Below are 16731 nucleotides of genomic sequence, written 5' to 3' on the forward strand. Positions count from 1 at the left end.
AATATGCTCTGGGCTGCTCTTGTACTTTCCCTGCCCCAGGTTTTGAATAAGCCATTTCTCCAAAGAGATTTGGTTCCTTTTGATTTGGAATGATACATAGAAAACAATGTGTGGACACCAAATATGCTCATTGTTATTAGGATGTCATTGCTTCTAGGCCATCTCAGCAAGCAGATCTAGGATACACACAAACACCCCACATAAATACACATATACACAAAACCCTATACATAGTGCTCTTTCTATCAATCAATTAAAGATCATGAGTTCATAACTCCAGTTCCAATATAACACCATTCTGGTTTTTCCTCTTCCATATTTGGATGAGGATGAGTAACCTCATTTCATTATCCACAATATTTAGTTATTTGCTCAACTCCAGAATACACAGAAAGTCATTTCAGAATTGCTAACACACTAATATCACTATGAAAAACAGACTAAGTGGAATTCAATATTTATTATAGTTATAGTGGTCTTTAGCTTAAGGGTATATGGGCAAAATAGTGTGTTTAAAAGTTACTTGGTTTAGTTTTTTTCCCCTTCCTTGCAGTGTGGTTATGTTATTCATTTGAAATATAGTCTAGTTCTTTTGTTTTCATTGTATTCTATTTTAGGGTTTTGTTTCCCCATTCTTATTGATTTTTAAGTGCTATATTAAAAAGTATACTCAGAACTAAGTGTGACTCTTCCCATCTTTTCTACTCCATACTCACCATCCTGTCTACACCATTCCCACTGTCTCCTCTAGGTAACAAATTTCCTTAGTTTCTGGTTTATCTCTTCTCCCTCCCTATTTTCTGACATAAAAAGTAGCACACTCTAGATATTCTTTTCTACTTTGCTTTTTTCACCTAACAGTATACCCTGGAAATCACTCCATATTAGTTGGTAGATATTTTCCGTATTATTTTGTTCAGCTGCATAGTCCTCCTCTGTGTAAATGTACCATAGTTCATCCTATGTATTTTGGGAGTTTCTGATATTTTATAAAAATAATAATGTTAATAAAATCTAGTGCATATGTACTTTTGTATTGTTGGGCATGCATCTTCTGGGTACATATTTAAAGGTGGAATTGCTGGATCAAATGGTAAATACATAACATATAGTTTTATTATATACTGTAAAATTATCCATCATTTGCATTCTCAAATGCAAAGTGTGAAGAGCATTTGTTTATCCATAGGCTAGCCAATGGAATGTGTTGTCATACTTTTGAATTTTGCTAATCTGATAGTTGAGAAATGCTACCTCAATTTTGTTTCCATTTGCATTTCTCTTATAAGTGAGGTAGAATATGTTTTCATGTGTATAGGTTCTTGTTTTTGGTGAGTTTTCTATCATATGTTTTGACCATTTTTCTACCTAGTTTTGGTCTCCTCCCTGTTCCGCATTGGCAAGAGTTCTTCATGTATAAAAATATTAGCCCTTAGCTGTGATTTATATGCTGCAAATAGATTCTCCCAGTTTTTAATTGTATTTTTACTTTGTTTATATATTTTTTTGCCGTGAAAAGTTTTAAAAAGCTTTATACCATCAAATTTATCAATTTGTGCTATTATGGCATCTGGATTTTGAGTCATAGCTAGATAACCTTTCTTTATGAACAAGATTATAGAAGAATTCACCCATGTTTTCTTCTAGAACTTGTATGATTTAAATAAATTTTTAGATCCCTGATCCAGTTATTTTTATATACAACATGAGATATGTATCTAACTTTAACTTTGTCCCAGAGGCTAATCAGTTATCCCAACACTGTGTATGAAAAGTCCAAATATATTTCAGTGATTTGAAATACCATGTTTTTTATTTAATAAATTTTCATATGTACTTAGGTGTATTTCTGGATTTTCTATTCTGTTCCACTGGTCTGATAGCCAATACCACAATCTTTTAATTATAGAGTTTATATTTAATACTTGGTAAGAATAATACCCCAAATAGCTTTTCTTTTTTAGGGTTTTCCTAGCTTCTATGCATGTCTATTATTACATATAGGCTTTACTATAAACTTATGCTCTATGATAAAGCTTATTAGTACTTTTGTTGGCATCGTGTTAAATTTATAGATTAACCTAGGGAGAACAGATATGTATTACGTTGAGTCATTCCATCTATGAATATTTCTTTAAGTCTATTTTTGTGTCTTCCAGAAGCCTTTAAGAAAACATAAAAAGATATCCTTATATAGGTTTTTTTTAACATTTCTTATTAGGTTTATTCCTAAATATTATATATTACCTGCTTTGTTATTACAATGAAGTTTTTTCCACCAGGCATTTTCAGTATTCTAGAACAATTTATGTGCTATTGTGAATATCTGGTCTTTGGAGAGTTGATAAAATTCCCCTGTGAAACCATCTGGGCCTGGTGCTTTTTACAAGGTATTTCTTTGATAACTTCCTCTATTTCTTCTGTGGAGATTGGTAAGCTTTCTATTTTTAATGTGGTTGATTTAGATTACCATGTTTCCCTAAAAATACTATCTATTTAATCTAGGTTTTCAAATTTATTTGGATAAATGTCTGTAAGGTAATCCCTCATTTTTTTTTCTGTTTAAACTGTTATTTCCTTGTTATTTGTCATTGATTATGTTAGTTAGGACTTCTATATCCTTATTTATTTTTTTCCAACTTGACCTGCCTTATGATGAGAGTTGCATGTTAAAGTCTTCTATTCACAGTGTTTCTATTTATGTTCCATTTGTGTCTCATTGCATCTCTTTGCCTTTTGCAAGTGTTTCCTGTATATATATTTGGTGCATAGAAATTTATAGCCCTGACTCATAGGATCACAAATCTTGCTTTCTTATTGTTTACATTTGTCTCTACACCACTGAGCACCACTTCATTTTCAGTCTTTCTAAAGAAAGACTAAACGTCCCCTACCAGGGTGGTATATTTGTTACAATTGATGAGCCTACATTGACACATCATAATCACCCAAAATCCATTGTTTACATTATGGTTCACTCTTGGTATGGAACATTCTATGGGTTTGGACAAATATATAATGACATTTATCCATCATTATGGAATTATACAGAGTGTTTTCACTGTCCTAAAAATCAGTGTTTTGCCTCTTCACTCCCCCACCCTCAACCCCCTGGTAACCACTGATCTTTTTACTGTCTCCATGTTTTTGCTTTTTTCAGAATGTCATATAGCTGGAATCATACAGTATTCCCATTACACATGTGTTACGCCTTTTGAAGTTTTCCTACAGTTCCTGGATAGTCTGTTCTGCTTTTTTCAGTCTTTGTTCTCTTTGCTTTTTGGTTTTCAGGACTCTATTGATATATTCTATGGCTCAGAGATTCTTTCCTCAGCTGTGTCTAGTCTACTAATAAGCTCATCAACGGCATTATTTATTTGTTATGTTTTGTTTTGTTTTGTTATTTACCTCTAGCACTTCTTTTTGGTTCTTTCTTAGGATTTCCATCTCTCTGCTTACATTGCCCATCTGTTCTTGCATGCTGTTTATCTTATCCATTGGAGCCCTTAGCATATTAATCATAGTTGTTTTAAATTCTGGGTCTGATATTTCCAATATTCCTGCCATGTCTGGGTCTGATACTTGCTCTGTCTTCTAATTTTTTCCCCTTATTAATGTGCCTTGTAATTTTTTTTTTTATAATTGGACATGATGTATTTGGTAAAAGGAACTGCTGTTAATAGGTCCTTAGTAAGGGGATGGTATGTGTCAGGGGAGGGGATATATTCTATAGTCCTTTGATTAGGTCTTAGTCTTTTAGTGAGCCAATGCCTCTGAACTGTGAACTTCGTAAATATTTCTCACTTTTTTTTTCTCTCTCCTTAGGTGGGACAGATGGCTAGAGTGGGCTGGAGTTGTGTATTTCCCCTCCCCCAGGTAAGTTAGGATCAGATAATACACTAGCAAATTAGGCTCTGGTTAACTAGTTTCCTCTGAAGGTAGGCCTTGTTGAGAAGAGGGTGCTCTGACATATTTCAAATTATTCCTTTTCCCCTCTCCCTGCTGGAAGCATGAGAGAATTTTTCTCTAATATTTACTGTGAGAATCTGGTTGAGTTCTTGCAGGTAAATTTCATAATAATGTGGGGGTCTCCTATAACTTGGTCCCTGGAGGTTTTAACTCTCAGAGTTGTTCACACTGAGCCTCCATCAGTTCATCAATTACAGTTCAGGTTTTCCTGTCTGGCACTGGTTCTCACTGAGGTTTCTGCTCATAGTCTCTGCTCTCAGAAGCCATGACTCCCTGTTTTCATCTCTCTGTCTCTCCAATCTTGAGGGCTGTGGTTTCCCCTGTGTTCTCCCCTCTATTACAGATCCAATAGCAGTCTGTTCAGTCAGTGTGTTCGGCTTTTTACTTGTTAGGATAGAGTGGCAACTTCCAAGCTCCTTACATGTGGATCCAGAAATAGGAAGATCAGTCCTTTTGCCAAGTTATCTCCTGGTTGGATGAAACTCATCCTAATTTCATAAAAAATCCTGATCAGCACCAAAAACCCTAGGCCCTTGCCTTTTTAAAACTATTTTTCTATAGCCTTGATATTTGAAGGACTAGCTTGGTTAGATAAAAATTATTGATTCGCATTATCTGCTCTTGAGTTTCATTAAAAAATGCCATTCCATCATTGCCTTTCTTTATACGTTGTTTTTGAGAAGCCTGATGCTAGTCTAATTCTCTTACTTTTGTAAGTTATTTTCATTGTGCTGTGAGACCTGGAGGAATTTTTCTTTAGCTTTAAAAGCTAATAGTTTTAAAAGGATGTATCTCAGAGTTGATTGTTCTAGGTCAATTTTCCAAGGCACTCTGTGGGCCCTTTCAATATATAGATTCACATTTTCTTTTCTTGGACTATAGTTATGTGTTTGTTCTACCCTTTGTTTTGTTTTTCTCCTTCAGACACTCCAATTATATGTATGTTATTTCTTCTTTGCCTGTTTTCTATTTCAATTATTTTCTCTCTGACCATTTTTATTTCTATCTCTAGCTTATTTTCATTCTCCTGATTGTTTTCCTGTCTTTATACTCACTATTACATTTTCATTTCAGGTTATTCTCTCCGGCATGATGCAATTTAGTCTTGGTTTCTGAGATAATTTTGTCTTTTTTAAAAAAAAATTCCATTTTTATTTTAAATTTTGAATTTTTTAAATTTAATGTTGAGGCTATTTACTTTAGTTTATAGTGCAGTTTTTGTTTCATGTTTTTTGGGAGGGAAGAGAAGGAATATTTTAATCTTCACTTTCTATTTTCTCCTTATAGTACCGTCTCAGGTATTTAATATATTTTAATTTATTCAGCTCATGGATTTGAGTGATTTACAAGATTTATAATTCAAGGGCATTCTGTTTTGTCAGTAGAGCAATGTGCAGATTATTTTATTTTAGTTTTTGGTTGTGGGGAAAGAGTTGGGTGTATTCTGGTTTTCTGGTTCTTTTTGTCTTGCAGGGCCTTAAATTTTCACCAGTTGCTCTATTTTCCCTGTACCACCCAATGTTCAGATAATGTCTCTTCCTCCTTTTTAACCTTATTTCCCCCCCAAAAAGTGATACCATCTTGAACAGCTTGTGCTTTAAATCTCTTTCTTATAATCAGTGCTCTAATCTACCAGGACTTAAAAAAAAAATCACTTTAGCATTTAGAGATTAAGTAGCATTTAATCTAAAGATAAGACAGTAAGAGAATATGTTACCCAGTTTCTTAAAAATCAAAAATATTATAAAAATAGTTTTAGTAAAAGAAAGTATACCTTTATTTGAAAGATAATTGTGTGAAAATTCTTATCATCATCAAATACTGCTGATAAGCTTGGACCAAATCCACAAGTTTTTTCTTCCATTTTGTTGTTAATGTAAGGGCTGGTAAAAGCATCAAAATATGAATCAGGCACAAGATTAGGAACTGATAACACAGTGTTTCGGAAATGATTAATTGCGCCTGAAATACCATCCTGTTGGAGAGAAAAGCACAAACATAAATGTAAACACACACATGGTTATATTTATAAAAAGTTTTGAATTTTCTAAACTGCTAAAATAAATAAGAATAACTCATTCAATAATGCCAGGTACTGCGTTGACTCTGAATATATGACAAATCAGAAGACACAGCCCCTGTCTTCGGGAAATATGTTTTCTAATTGAAAGAGAGGTAGATAAGCAAAAAGTTGCAACACATTAAGATGAATATATTACATTCATTTGAAACATGAACAAAACACAGAAAGGTCATAAGGGAAGGAATGCCAGAATATGCCTAAGAGAATCAGGGAAAGTTCAAAAGGTGGGTTAAAAGTTCATATTCTTTGAGCAGTAATTTCCATCCTAGATATCAATCCTAAGAGAAAAATTAGATACGTAAACAATGATTCATGTGGAAGGGCACTCACTGAAGCATTAATTATAATAAAAATTAATTAGAAAAATACATTAGTGTTCAAAAATAGAAGAATGGTTAAGTTATGGTATATTTATATGAATGGAAATTAGGCATCTCTTCAAAGATTGATTAATGACATGAGAAAAAGCTTATAACGTAATCTTAAGTTAAAAAAAAAGAGCAGGATGAAACTGGTGTATAACATCCCATTTTAAAAATGTATGTGTAAAATCTTATGGTAAGTTAGGTGTGTTGGTATATCAGTATGTACTAAAACAAGATTGGAAAAAAAGTATAAAAATGTTAAAATGTTGTTTCTATTTCTGACACATGGTATTACAGATGATTTTAATAATCTTTTTCTGTGTTTTTCAAGTTTGATGAGCATGAATTAATTTATAATTTATAATAATATATATCTAAATGATATAAAGGTACTTCTTGAGAAGAGTCTTAAAAGACGAGCAAGAGCTTGTCAAGTATACAAGATGGGAGTACAGTCCTTGTAAGTCATTGTATGTGAGAGGCCCAAGGGGGGCTGGCAGGTCTGGGTGCTGGAGCATAAGTGCCAGTGTGGAAAAATGCAGTCATGATGCAGTCAGCCCCTTCTTGAAAGGCCCTGTGAGTGATGCTGGGTTCCAGTGTTAGCCGGTGGTCTGGCATTCCCCAGATTGTGACCATGGACTACCCTGAGTTAAAAGGGTCCCAATGTCACATAAGTTTAGGAAGAAACCTTAGGTTAAACAAGTTTTTCCTCTGGATCTACTAAACAGGATTTTTCATATTTGTTACTATGCAAATGCATGTCACAAACCCTTTTCTCCTAGAATGCCTATCAACATCTCACAGAGCATCCTATAGACAATGAAGAAATTTAATTTTAAGTGACATGATCAGATTTGCCTATGAAATAATCTTGCAGTCAGCAATGTAGAAAATGGACTAGAAGGAAGAGGGGCAGGCAGGTCAGAAGAGACTGTCACAGCAGGCCAGGTAAGAGGTGATGAGGTTCCCATCGAGGGGAGGTGCAACTAAAGTCAACACACAGGACTTGCTGCCTTGATCTCAAAGAAGTAAGGGAGGATCTAGGATGACTCATGGATTGCTGGTTTGGGCATCTGGATACTGCCTTTCATTGAAATGGAGATATAGAAGGAGGAGCAAGTTTTGGAAGAAGTTGATAAGTTCAATTTATTTTGGTGAGTTGGAGTTAATTGTGGAGATTTCCAGATGGCTCCAAGGCTGAAGTCTAGAAGAAAAGTACACGATGGAAATATTTATTTAAAGTCACCATTCTAGAAGTGGTAGTTGGAACAACAGGCACGGACACAAGCCCCCAGAGGAACATAAAAAATGTGAAGAGGAGGGAGCCTTTCAGGCTCGCAACAGTCAAAGGTCAGACAAAAAAAGCGGCTCCAAAATAGAGTACTGGAAAGGAAAAAATGTTGGCATAGGAGTAAAACCATGAGAAATTAAACCAAGGGGGAGTCTGTTTCCAGAGGCAGGAGTCATATGCAACGGGAGGTCTGTCAAACACCATAGGAAAGAAAAGAACTGGAAAATGTATGTTGGATCAAGTATTAGGAAACCATAGTTAACCCAAGAAAGAACAATGTCAGATGTCAAGATTTAGTTATATAATTTTCCTTTAGACGAAGCTGTATGTGTGTATGTGTGTTTGAAATGTTAAGACTAATGACCAAAATAAGAGCGAGAAAAAATAGAAAATTCATGAGTGATCCACTCATGGCAGTTTATACTGCCCTTGGCTAATTTGGGGTTACATGAAGCAAAATCTTATGTGTGGTGTGAACACATGAACATGCTTGGCCTATGACTTCATGGGTAGGAATTAAAAACACCCCTGTGGGGAGTTGGACCCTACAACAGGAAATACGGAGAATGTTAAGGTTTTCAAGGCTTGTCACTTGGGGCTTAAGGAGAATAACCAGCTGCTTGCTGGAGAGAGCTTTCTTGCATCATCTGCTGCACAGAAACCTTTACCTTCCACGTGAAGGCCAAGAACCTTCTGGCCCGGAAGGGACATGAGAGTCCAGTGCCTCTCTGAGTGGGAGCTCCTGAATGAAGGTCCAACCACAGGGAACTCAGCAGTCTGCTTGTCCTTGTAAACATCCTAAAATAGCCTGAAGATCTGATAAATTACAGAGTCATAGACTGCTGGAAGAGGAAGCAACCTTAAAACTCATCTGCCTCCTCATCTCACAGATGCATAAACTGAACCCCAGAGAGGTAAGTGGTTTCCCCATAGGAGTAAAGTCAAGACTAGAATCTAGAGATTCTGAGTCAAGACTAGAATCTAGAGATCCTGACTACTAGTGCTTTTGTACCACAATACACAGCTAAGGGCAGAAAATATAGACTCTGATTGGTTTATTAATCTATGCCTGTACCCAAATGGGGAAGGCAGAACTCTAAGATGGCTCCCAAGATCCCCTCTCCCTGGTTTACATGCCCTGTATAATCCCCTCCTCTTGAGTATGGGGGGATCTGTGAATGTGATGGGATGCCACAGCCATGATTATGTTACATTACAGGGAAAGCTGAAGGGACTTTGCAGATATAATTAGGTTGACTTTGAGTTAGTCCAAAAGGTGATTATCCAGGGTAGACCTGTCTGAATCAAGCGAAAGCCCTTACAAGAGGGATTGGGACCTTCTCAAAGGAGATTCTCCAGCTGGTCTTGAAGAATCAAACACCCATACTGTAAACTGCTTATAGAGTTGGCCACATGAGCTATAGGAACTACAGATGGTTCCTAGGATCTAAGGGTGGTGCCCACTGGACTTCCCTCAAGAAACCAGGGACTTCAGTCCTATAGCTGCTTAGAGGTGAATTTCTTCAACAACCTGAGGGAACTTGGAAGTGGATCCTTCTCCATTCAAGCCTCTAAGGAGACCTCAGCCCAGACAATACCCGAAGGGCAGCCTGCATGGAGAGGCCCTGAAGCGGAGAAGAAGCTAAGCAGTGCCCAGATCCCTGACCCACGAGACTGAAGTGATAAATGGCTGTTGCTTTAAGCTGCCAAATTTGTTGTAATTTGCTGCACGGAAGTAGATACCAAAACAACACTCAGATGCAACATACTTTAAAAGATTTCAAAAATGGTACTTACAACACAGCGATTTCTTGGAGGGATGCCTCTAGTCAATTTTACATTTTGTATAGCGTATGTTCTCTCGGTGGTGTACCCTACCAAGCCCCTAGTCTGTCTCAAAATAAAGAAAATGTGCTAAACTTTCAGATACTTTTTATGTAGATGCCATGCTGTGTGCAGACCAATGCTTTGTCTTTTCCTTACGGTCATTTTGGAGAAGGGACAATAGCAACCCTGCCAATCATTTGACAGTAGAACAGTTGCTTCATTTTCCAAAAAAGGTATTTATGCATGGATGTTATATGAGGAAACACATACCAGAAAATCTTCCAAAGGAGGCTCAAAGAGCAGTGACTGGACTGTCAAAATCAGTTCTGTGACAAACATGGGAATGAGAGATTCATCTTCTTCCTGCTTCTCCAACACGGGGGCCCCCTGAAATGAGCACTTCTGCAGTGTTATAAAGATATAAGTACAAAGGTCTAAAATTTAAAAAACCTCTGTATTACAGAAGGCACATAAACTTAAGCTTACACAATTAGCTGATGTTAAAATGTTGGCATGTCTTTCAAAGAATACTACCATAGAAATTAAAAAATAAAGGCAAATATGGAAAGACTACATGACAGTGTAAAACTTCTCTCCTTGTAAAAACACTGTCAACAAAGTGGAAAGGCAAACAACAAACTGGAAAAATATATCAGTAATGTATATAGTAATGCAGATAGAAGGTTGGTTATATTTAAATAGAAATATACTTGATATAGTCAATAGAAATATATACTAATAACATCATAATTGATACTAAATAGAAAGATATTTAAACAGAAAAATGGGCAAAGGGCATAATCTGACATTTTTTAAAGGAAGTATCAATCAACGTCCTCCTCCTTCTCTTCCTCAAGATATTAATAGTTTATTCAGTAACATTTATTGAGTATTTACTGTGTGCCAGGCAGTGCTAACTATTTATGTAAATCCCACACCAATCATATGTAGCAGGTATCATTTTTATTCCCACGAGAAAACTATGATCTGGAGAAGGTAAGACATTTCATTCAGGACACACTGATTTGTAAGTGGCAGATCAGAACTGACACCCAGGTCTTTCTCATCATGAGACCTAAACTCTTATCCCTGTACTGTGGTGGCAGTTAAAGGAATATAACATTTAAAAGTAGTGACATATTACTTTACATCCATCAGATGGACAAAGGTTGAAATGAATGATAATATCTAGTGTGCATATGGCCAAAGGCTCCTTCTCGAACATTGCTAGGAAGATTGTAAAATGACACAAAACTTTCTAGAAAGTTATGCATCAGTTTCAAAAGCCTTAACAAGTGAGCATATTTCTGATCCAACAATTCCACATCTAGGAATTTCTTCTAAGGGGAAGAATCAGAGATGTATGAAAAATGTATAAACAAAGATATTCTTTGCAGCATTATTTGGACTAGTGAGAAAGTGATCAATAATACAAAATTATTTACAAGATGTATAATACATTTCTATGTGAGAAGGTTATATGGAAAAAATACATATTGACTGGGGAGATTTTTCATAATACATTGCTAAGTGGAAAAAGTAGGTGATAAAGCAGTAAGTAAAGTATGATTCCTTTCCTTCTCCCTTGGAAATAGTTAACTTGGTATAGCAGAGGATGCTTCTCTTTGTATATTTCTGTGTTTTTCAAATTTTCTGCACTTAGCATATATTACTTTTATAATTAGAAAGATAAATACTACTTTCAAAATGTGGTAGTATTGAGGAAAAAAAGGAATTGAGAATAGGGAAGGAGAGAAAGTAATGAAAAGGAGTATGCAGCTAAAATTCAACTTTTGGAGAAAAGGAAAACTATGGCAAAGAGCGACAGGCCTTGAAACTGCATATTGGGTCTCCTGGGGGGATGCACAGATATGAAGGTAGGAAGCTTGATGAAACCAGATATGCATGTTTTGCTATGTTTTTAGGTATCTGTCATGAAGCCATTATCCAGGATGGAGCTGGGGAAAAGCTTATTGGGCTATCAGATAAGCTATGTTAGAATGCACAAATTTGTACTATTTAATCTCAAATGTCTCACATTACTCTGTGTTTATAAGATCAACATCCTCCTAAGAGGTTATTCACTGAAAGCACAAAGGTTTGCTCCCATGATTTGCTCCTTCTCGCCTCTAAACCATTGTTTATCTCTTTCATTTATACCACCTTCCCTGCTTCTCTCTGCCAGTTCATGCTCACGATGACCCCCAAACTATAAGCTTCTTGGGGGCAAGTATTCTGTCTATGCTTTTCATCACCGTGTACCCAATACCCAGCATAGGGATTGGTACATAGTAGATACTTAAGGAATATTTATTGAGTGAACACATGAGGAACCTTTAGCAAGTGCCTGTGAGAGAGACTGCAATATTCAGCACAATGGATGCTTTCTCTGCTATTAGATACTTGCTGATATGCTGATTTTCATTCTGTCATTTTATGTGTGTATGGTAGACTCTGATTATACTGTGAAATCCTCTAAGCATTTCTCCTATTTTTCCAGTACACAGAAAATAGCATAACTCACAGTGCATAGTAAGCACTCCTCAATAAATGTTGACCAATGAATTTTCTTAATTGTGTCTGAATATACCTTTTTATCAGTGACTTCAGGCTTCTCTTCTGTAATCCATTTCTGAATGACATCTGCTGAAGGTGTCCGTTTTAACTTGTCAGTGAGATAATTCAAAAGGGAGCTAGCAGAATTTACTGTTAGGACATGCATTGTGTTCTCAATTAGATAGTCATTTAGACGAATAAAGCTTGAAAAGAAAAAAAAAATACTACCCTCAGAATGGGAGAAAATATTTGCAAATGAAGCAACTGACAAAGGATTAATCTCCAAAATATACAAGCAGCACATGCAGCTCAATATCAAAAAAACAAACAACCCAATCCAAAAATGGGCAGAAGACCTAAATAGACATTTCTCCAAAGAAGATATACAGATTGCCAACAAACACATGAAAGGATGCTCAACATCACTAATCATTAGAGAAATGCAAATCAAAACTACAATGAGGTATCACCTCACACCAGTCAGAATGGCCATTATCAAAAAGTCTACAAACAATAAATGCTGGAGAGGGTGTGGAGAAAAGGGAACCCTCTTGCACTGTTGGTGGGAATGTAAATTGATACAGTCACTATGGAGAACAGTATGGAGGTTCCTTAAAAAACTAAAAATAGAACTACCATACAACCCAGCAATCCCACCACTGGGCATATACCCTGAGAAAACCACAATTCAAAAAGAGTCATGTATCACAATGTTCATTGCAGCTCTATTTACAATAGCCAGGACATGGAAGCAACCTAAATGCCCATCGACAGACAAATGGATAAAGAAGATCTGACACATATATACAATGGAATATTACTCAGCCATAAAGAGAAACAAAATTGAGTTATTTGTAGTGAGGTGGATGGACCTCGAGTCTGTCATACAGAGTGAAGTAAGTCAGAAAGAGAAAAACAAATACAGTATGCTAACACATATATACAGAATCTAAAAAAAAAAAAAAAAAGTTCTGAAGAACCTAGAGGCAGGACAGGAATAAAGACGCAGATGTAGAGAATGGACTCGAGGACACGGGGAGGGGGAAGGGTAAGCTGGGACGAAGTGAGAGAGTGGCATGGACATATATACACTACCAAATGTAAAATAGATAGCTAGTGGGAAGCAGCCGCATAGCACAGGGAGATCAGCTCGGTGCTTTGTGTCCACATAGAGGGGTGGGTTAGGGAGGATGGGAGGGAGATGCAAGAGGGAGAAGATATGGGGATATAGGTATACGTATAGCTGATTCACTTTGTGATACAGCAGAAACTAACACACAATTATAAAGCAATTATACTCCAATAAAGATGTTAAAAAAAAAAAGATTAGGGATGGTGGTGGGGGAAGGAGTGGGTGTGACTATAAAGGGGTAGCATGAGGGAAATATTTACAGTGATAGAATAGTTTTGTATCTTGATTGTGGTGGTAGTTATACAAATCTACACATGTGATAAAATGATACAATGTCAATTTTCTGGTTTTTATATTGTATTTATAGCTATGTAAGATGTAACCACTGAGGGAAACTAAGTGAAGAGTACACAGGACCTCTCTGCACTTTGCAATTTCTTGCAAATCTATGATTACCTCAAAATTAAAAAAAAAAATCAAACTGCCAGAGTTCAAATCCAGGCTCTACTCTCCCTGTATAAACTTGGGCTTATTTAACTAATCTGTGCATTGTTTTGTCATCTGTAAAACGAGGACAACAGCATCTACCAAATTATGGCAAGAAACAAAGAAAATAACACCTAAAAAAGGATGAACTCCTGATACGGAATGTAGGTGAATCTCAAAAGCATGCTAAGTAAAAGACACAAGAGACTATATATTATATAGATGTGTTCATATGACATTTTGGAAAAGGCAAAGACTATAGGGAAAGAAATCAGATCTTGGTTGCCTAGAGCTGGATATAAAGAGAGGGGACTGAACACATCTCTGAGTAATGACTTTTGGTATAGTTTTGACTTTTGAAGTCATCCTGATATTCTACATATTCAGTAAAATAAAAGTAAACCAACAAGGATGGGGGAAACAACATTAAACTAAATGCAAACAAACCAAATCAATCCAATTAACTGTATTTCAAATGTGCAACATAACTGAACTAAGCAGGGCAGAGAGTAATCCAAATACTTTCACTATGTGCTCTCAGTCTAGGGGGAAAAACTGCAAACAAATCCTAACTGTTTTTAGTAGGTAAATCCAAATTGAGGAACATCTGAAAAAACAACTGGCCTGTATTCTTCAAAAATCTCACTACCATGAAAGACAAAGAAAAGCTAAAAAGTACAGGTTAAGGAGATTAGAGACATGACAACTACATGATCTTGAACTGTATCATTTCTTGGAGAGAAAAAAAAAATGTCTTAAAGGACATTATTGGAACAGTTGACAAAAGTGAAATACTGTAACTGTAGATTAAAGTATTGAAATATTAAAAAAAAAAGAACAATACTGCTTCAATTTTCTATACTTACTACCTATTTTTGAAAGTGACTCTAAAGCAAATATTTAAAATTTTAAATATCATAATTTCTCTTTGACTTTCCATTTATATTACAATATCAGAGATTAATTGTCCAGAACAGTTGTTCTTAGACATTCTTCACTTTAAAACACAAATACATTCAAATATATAGCATCAATTTAGCTAGGCATTCTAACCATTCAGTAGGATATTTAATGAGAAATATAGTTATGAAGAAAGCACATAGCTCCTCAGGGACCATAGATTTTTTAAAAGATGCTTTAAAGAAGAAATCAGTAAATATATATCTGTGACTTACATTCTAATGGTAATGAAATCTTTGCTATTGAATAAATGTTGTTTGACAGCAATTGCTAACCCAAAGATGAAAATTTAATGTTTCCCTACTTGAGTGCTTAGAATGTAAACTGAGTCAGCAAGGCATTTGAAATAACTTTTTATGCTGCTTAAGTGGAGCCTGAGGGGCCTCTAGCCTATGATAGTGGCCTCAGGACTGCTTCACTGCCTTCTGTTGCAATACAGACATTATTACCAGATTATCTCACATATAAACTTGGGCACAATTAAGATTTAATAAATGGTTGTAAAATGTGGACCAAGTTAGTGAGCGCGGAGTAACAGTCATCAGTGTTTTCTAGTGCCACATACAACTCTTCAGATAATGTTTAGTGATTTTGTTTGCGTGAGTTAGTTGCAGTGATGAGGTTTTAGAATGATGTGGAATCCAAACTCTGGGACAATGGCAAGACCCAGTTGGGTAAGCAGGTGGAAGGTCCTGGTGGGATCCTGGAAGGTGGACTTTCTTCCCTGGTCTCCCCGTGGCAACCTGCCTCAGGAAGAGGGTGGAACTTTGTGTGGCCACGCAGCTGCCTGTAGCTCTTTAGGGACCAGACAGGCGGAGCAGACCTTCCAGATCCACTCAAGGAGGCCCACAAATCTCTGTGTGCCTGACTTCTCCTTACTACAGCCTGCCCAGTGCTCCTGGCTGGGCTAGAGGGAAACAAAGCCTTAGTGATCAAAGAGGAGCTCTTGGCCTTGGACATGTCCTCCACCTTCTCTGGCTGCTTTGCTAGGTGGCAGCTGGAAGGGCAGGCTTCTGGAGCCTGCATTCAGGTTACTGTGTCCTCCAAATTCCTTATCACTAGTGAATCCTGTGATGATGGCTTTAACTTTAATGAAACTTGAGAAGGATGGATGCTCTAGTTTTTCTTGAAAGAAAGAATAACAGTTTACCATGTTAGCCTCATGCAGTGATGCCTTTTGCTGGCCTGCTCTGTGTATGTCATTTGCTCGGAGTCTCCAGATGTAGGCAACTCAATGAGACTTCCGCTTTCTGGCATTTTACAGTGACCTAAGAACAACAGAAGACACAACGACAAGAATTCTTGTGTAAAAACTCCATTTCTTTCAATATGGATTAAGAGACAAGTAAAATTCAAAAATGATAAAATGCTTTGATTCATGAGCTATTTCAGACTCCAGAAAACAGCCCAGTTATCCAAACAAATTCCACATCAAAGGATTTCAACTCAACAAAAGACTCTAGACAGCTTACTAACATCTTCTTTAACAGGATCTGATCTCTGTCCCATGCCACCTCTTTCCAGGAACACATTTACCCTCCTTTTCTGCCTGCATAAAATTATCCTTTAGAGTCCCTGCCAGCTGGGGCCAATCCTGAGATCCATCCAGTCCCTTAATTTTAACAAACCTATTGTCTGTACTAGTAGGTTGGACATACGTTTAAGCAGAGAAGCCCTGAGTCCACTATAAAATGCTTGTGAAATAAAGGTTCTGTAACCAGTTTAGAAATACTATACACAAGCAAGGGTAATGCAAGGAAATTGTGGTACTTACTGTTTTATCCCCTTCTACAATATACATTGAATTTATAATCTATCAAGCAAAGATTGGAAGAATTGAAAAATAGGGTCCTTATTTAAAATAGAAAAGTGGAATGAAAATGAGTTAACATTTCGGAAAGCCACCACTTCTGATCTGTTGAAGTTCTTTCCCTTTCATACCCTCAATAGGTTCATATGCACAGTCATCAGGCATAAATCCTGCAGCACGCAGAGCAACTCGACAAGCCTTTCTGACCACTTCTTTGGCCTCGTTTCGAAATTCTTCTAGGCGCTCTGTCAC

At 36.5% G+C, this 16731-nt stretch overlaps 1 protein-coding gene across 1 annotated transcript in view; it reads right to left on the reverse strand.

Annotated features, from left to right (window-relative positions):
* DNAH6 (dynein axonemal heavy chain 6) overlaps positions 1–16731 on the reverse strand; it is a 298716-nt gene that overhangs the window by 228821 nt on the left and 53164 nt on the right. The window contains exons 7-11 of the mRNA XM_036873333.1: positions 16611–16731; positions 15820–15937; positions 12126–12294; positions 9806–9922; positions 5744–5944 (exon numbers count right to left, since the gene is read on the reverse strand). Of these exons, the coding sequence (XP_036729228.1) occupies positions 5744–5944; positions 9806–9922; positions 12126–12294; positions 15820–15937; positions 16611–16731 (726 nt within the window). The remainder of the gene's footprint in view (positions 1–5743; positions 5945–9805; positions 9923–12125; positions 12295–15819; positions 15938–16610) is intronic.

Source organism: Balaenoptera musculus, chromosome 13 (assembly GCF_009873245.2).
Source record: "Balaenoptera musculus isolate JJ_BM4_2016_0621 chromosome 13, mBalMus1.pri.v3, whole genome shotgun sequence".
Lineage (NCBI taxonomy): Eukaryota > Metazoa > Chordata > Mammalia > Artiodactyla > Balaenopteridae > Balaenoptera > Balaenoptera musculus.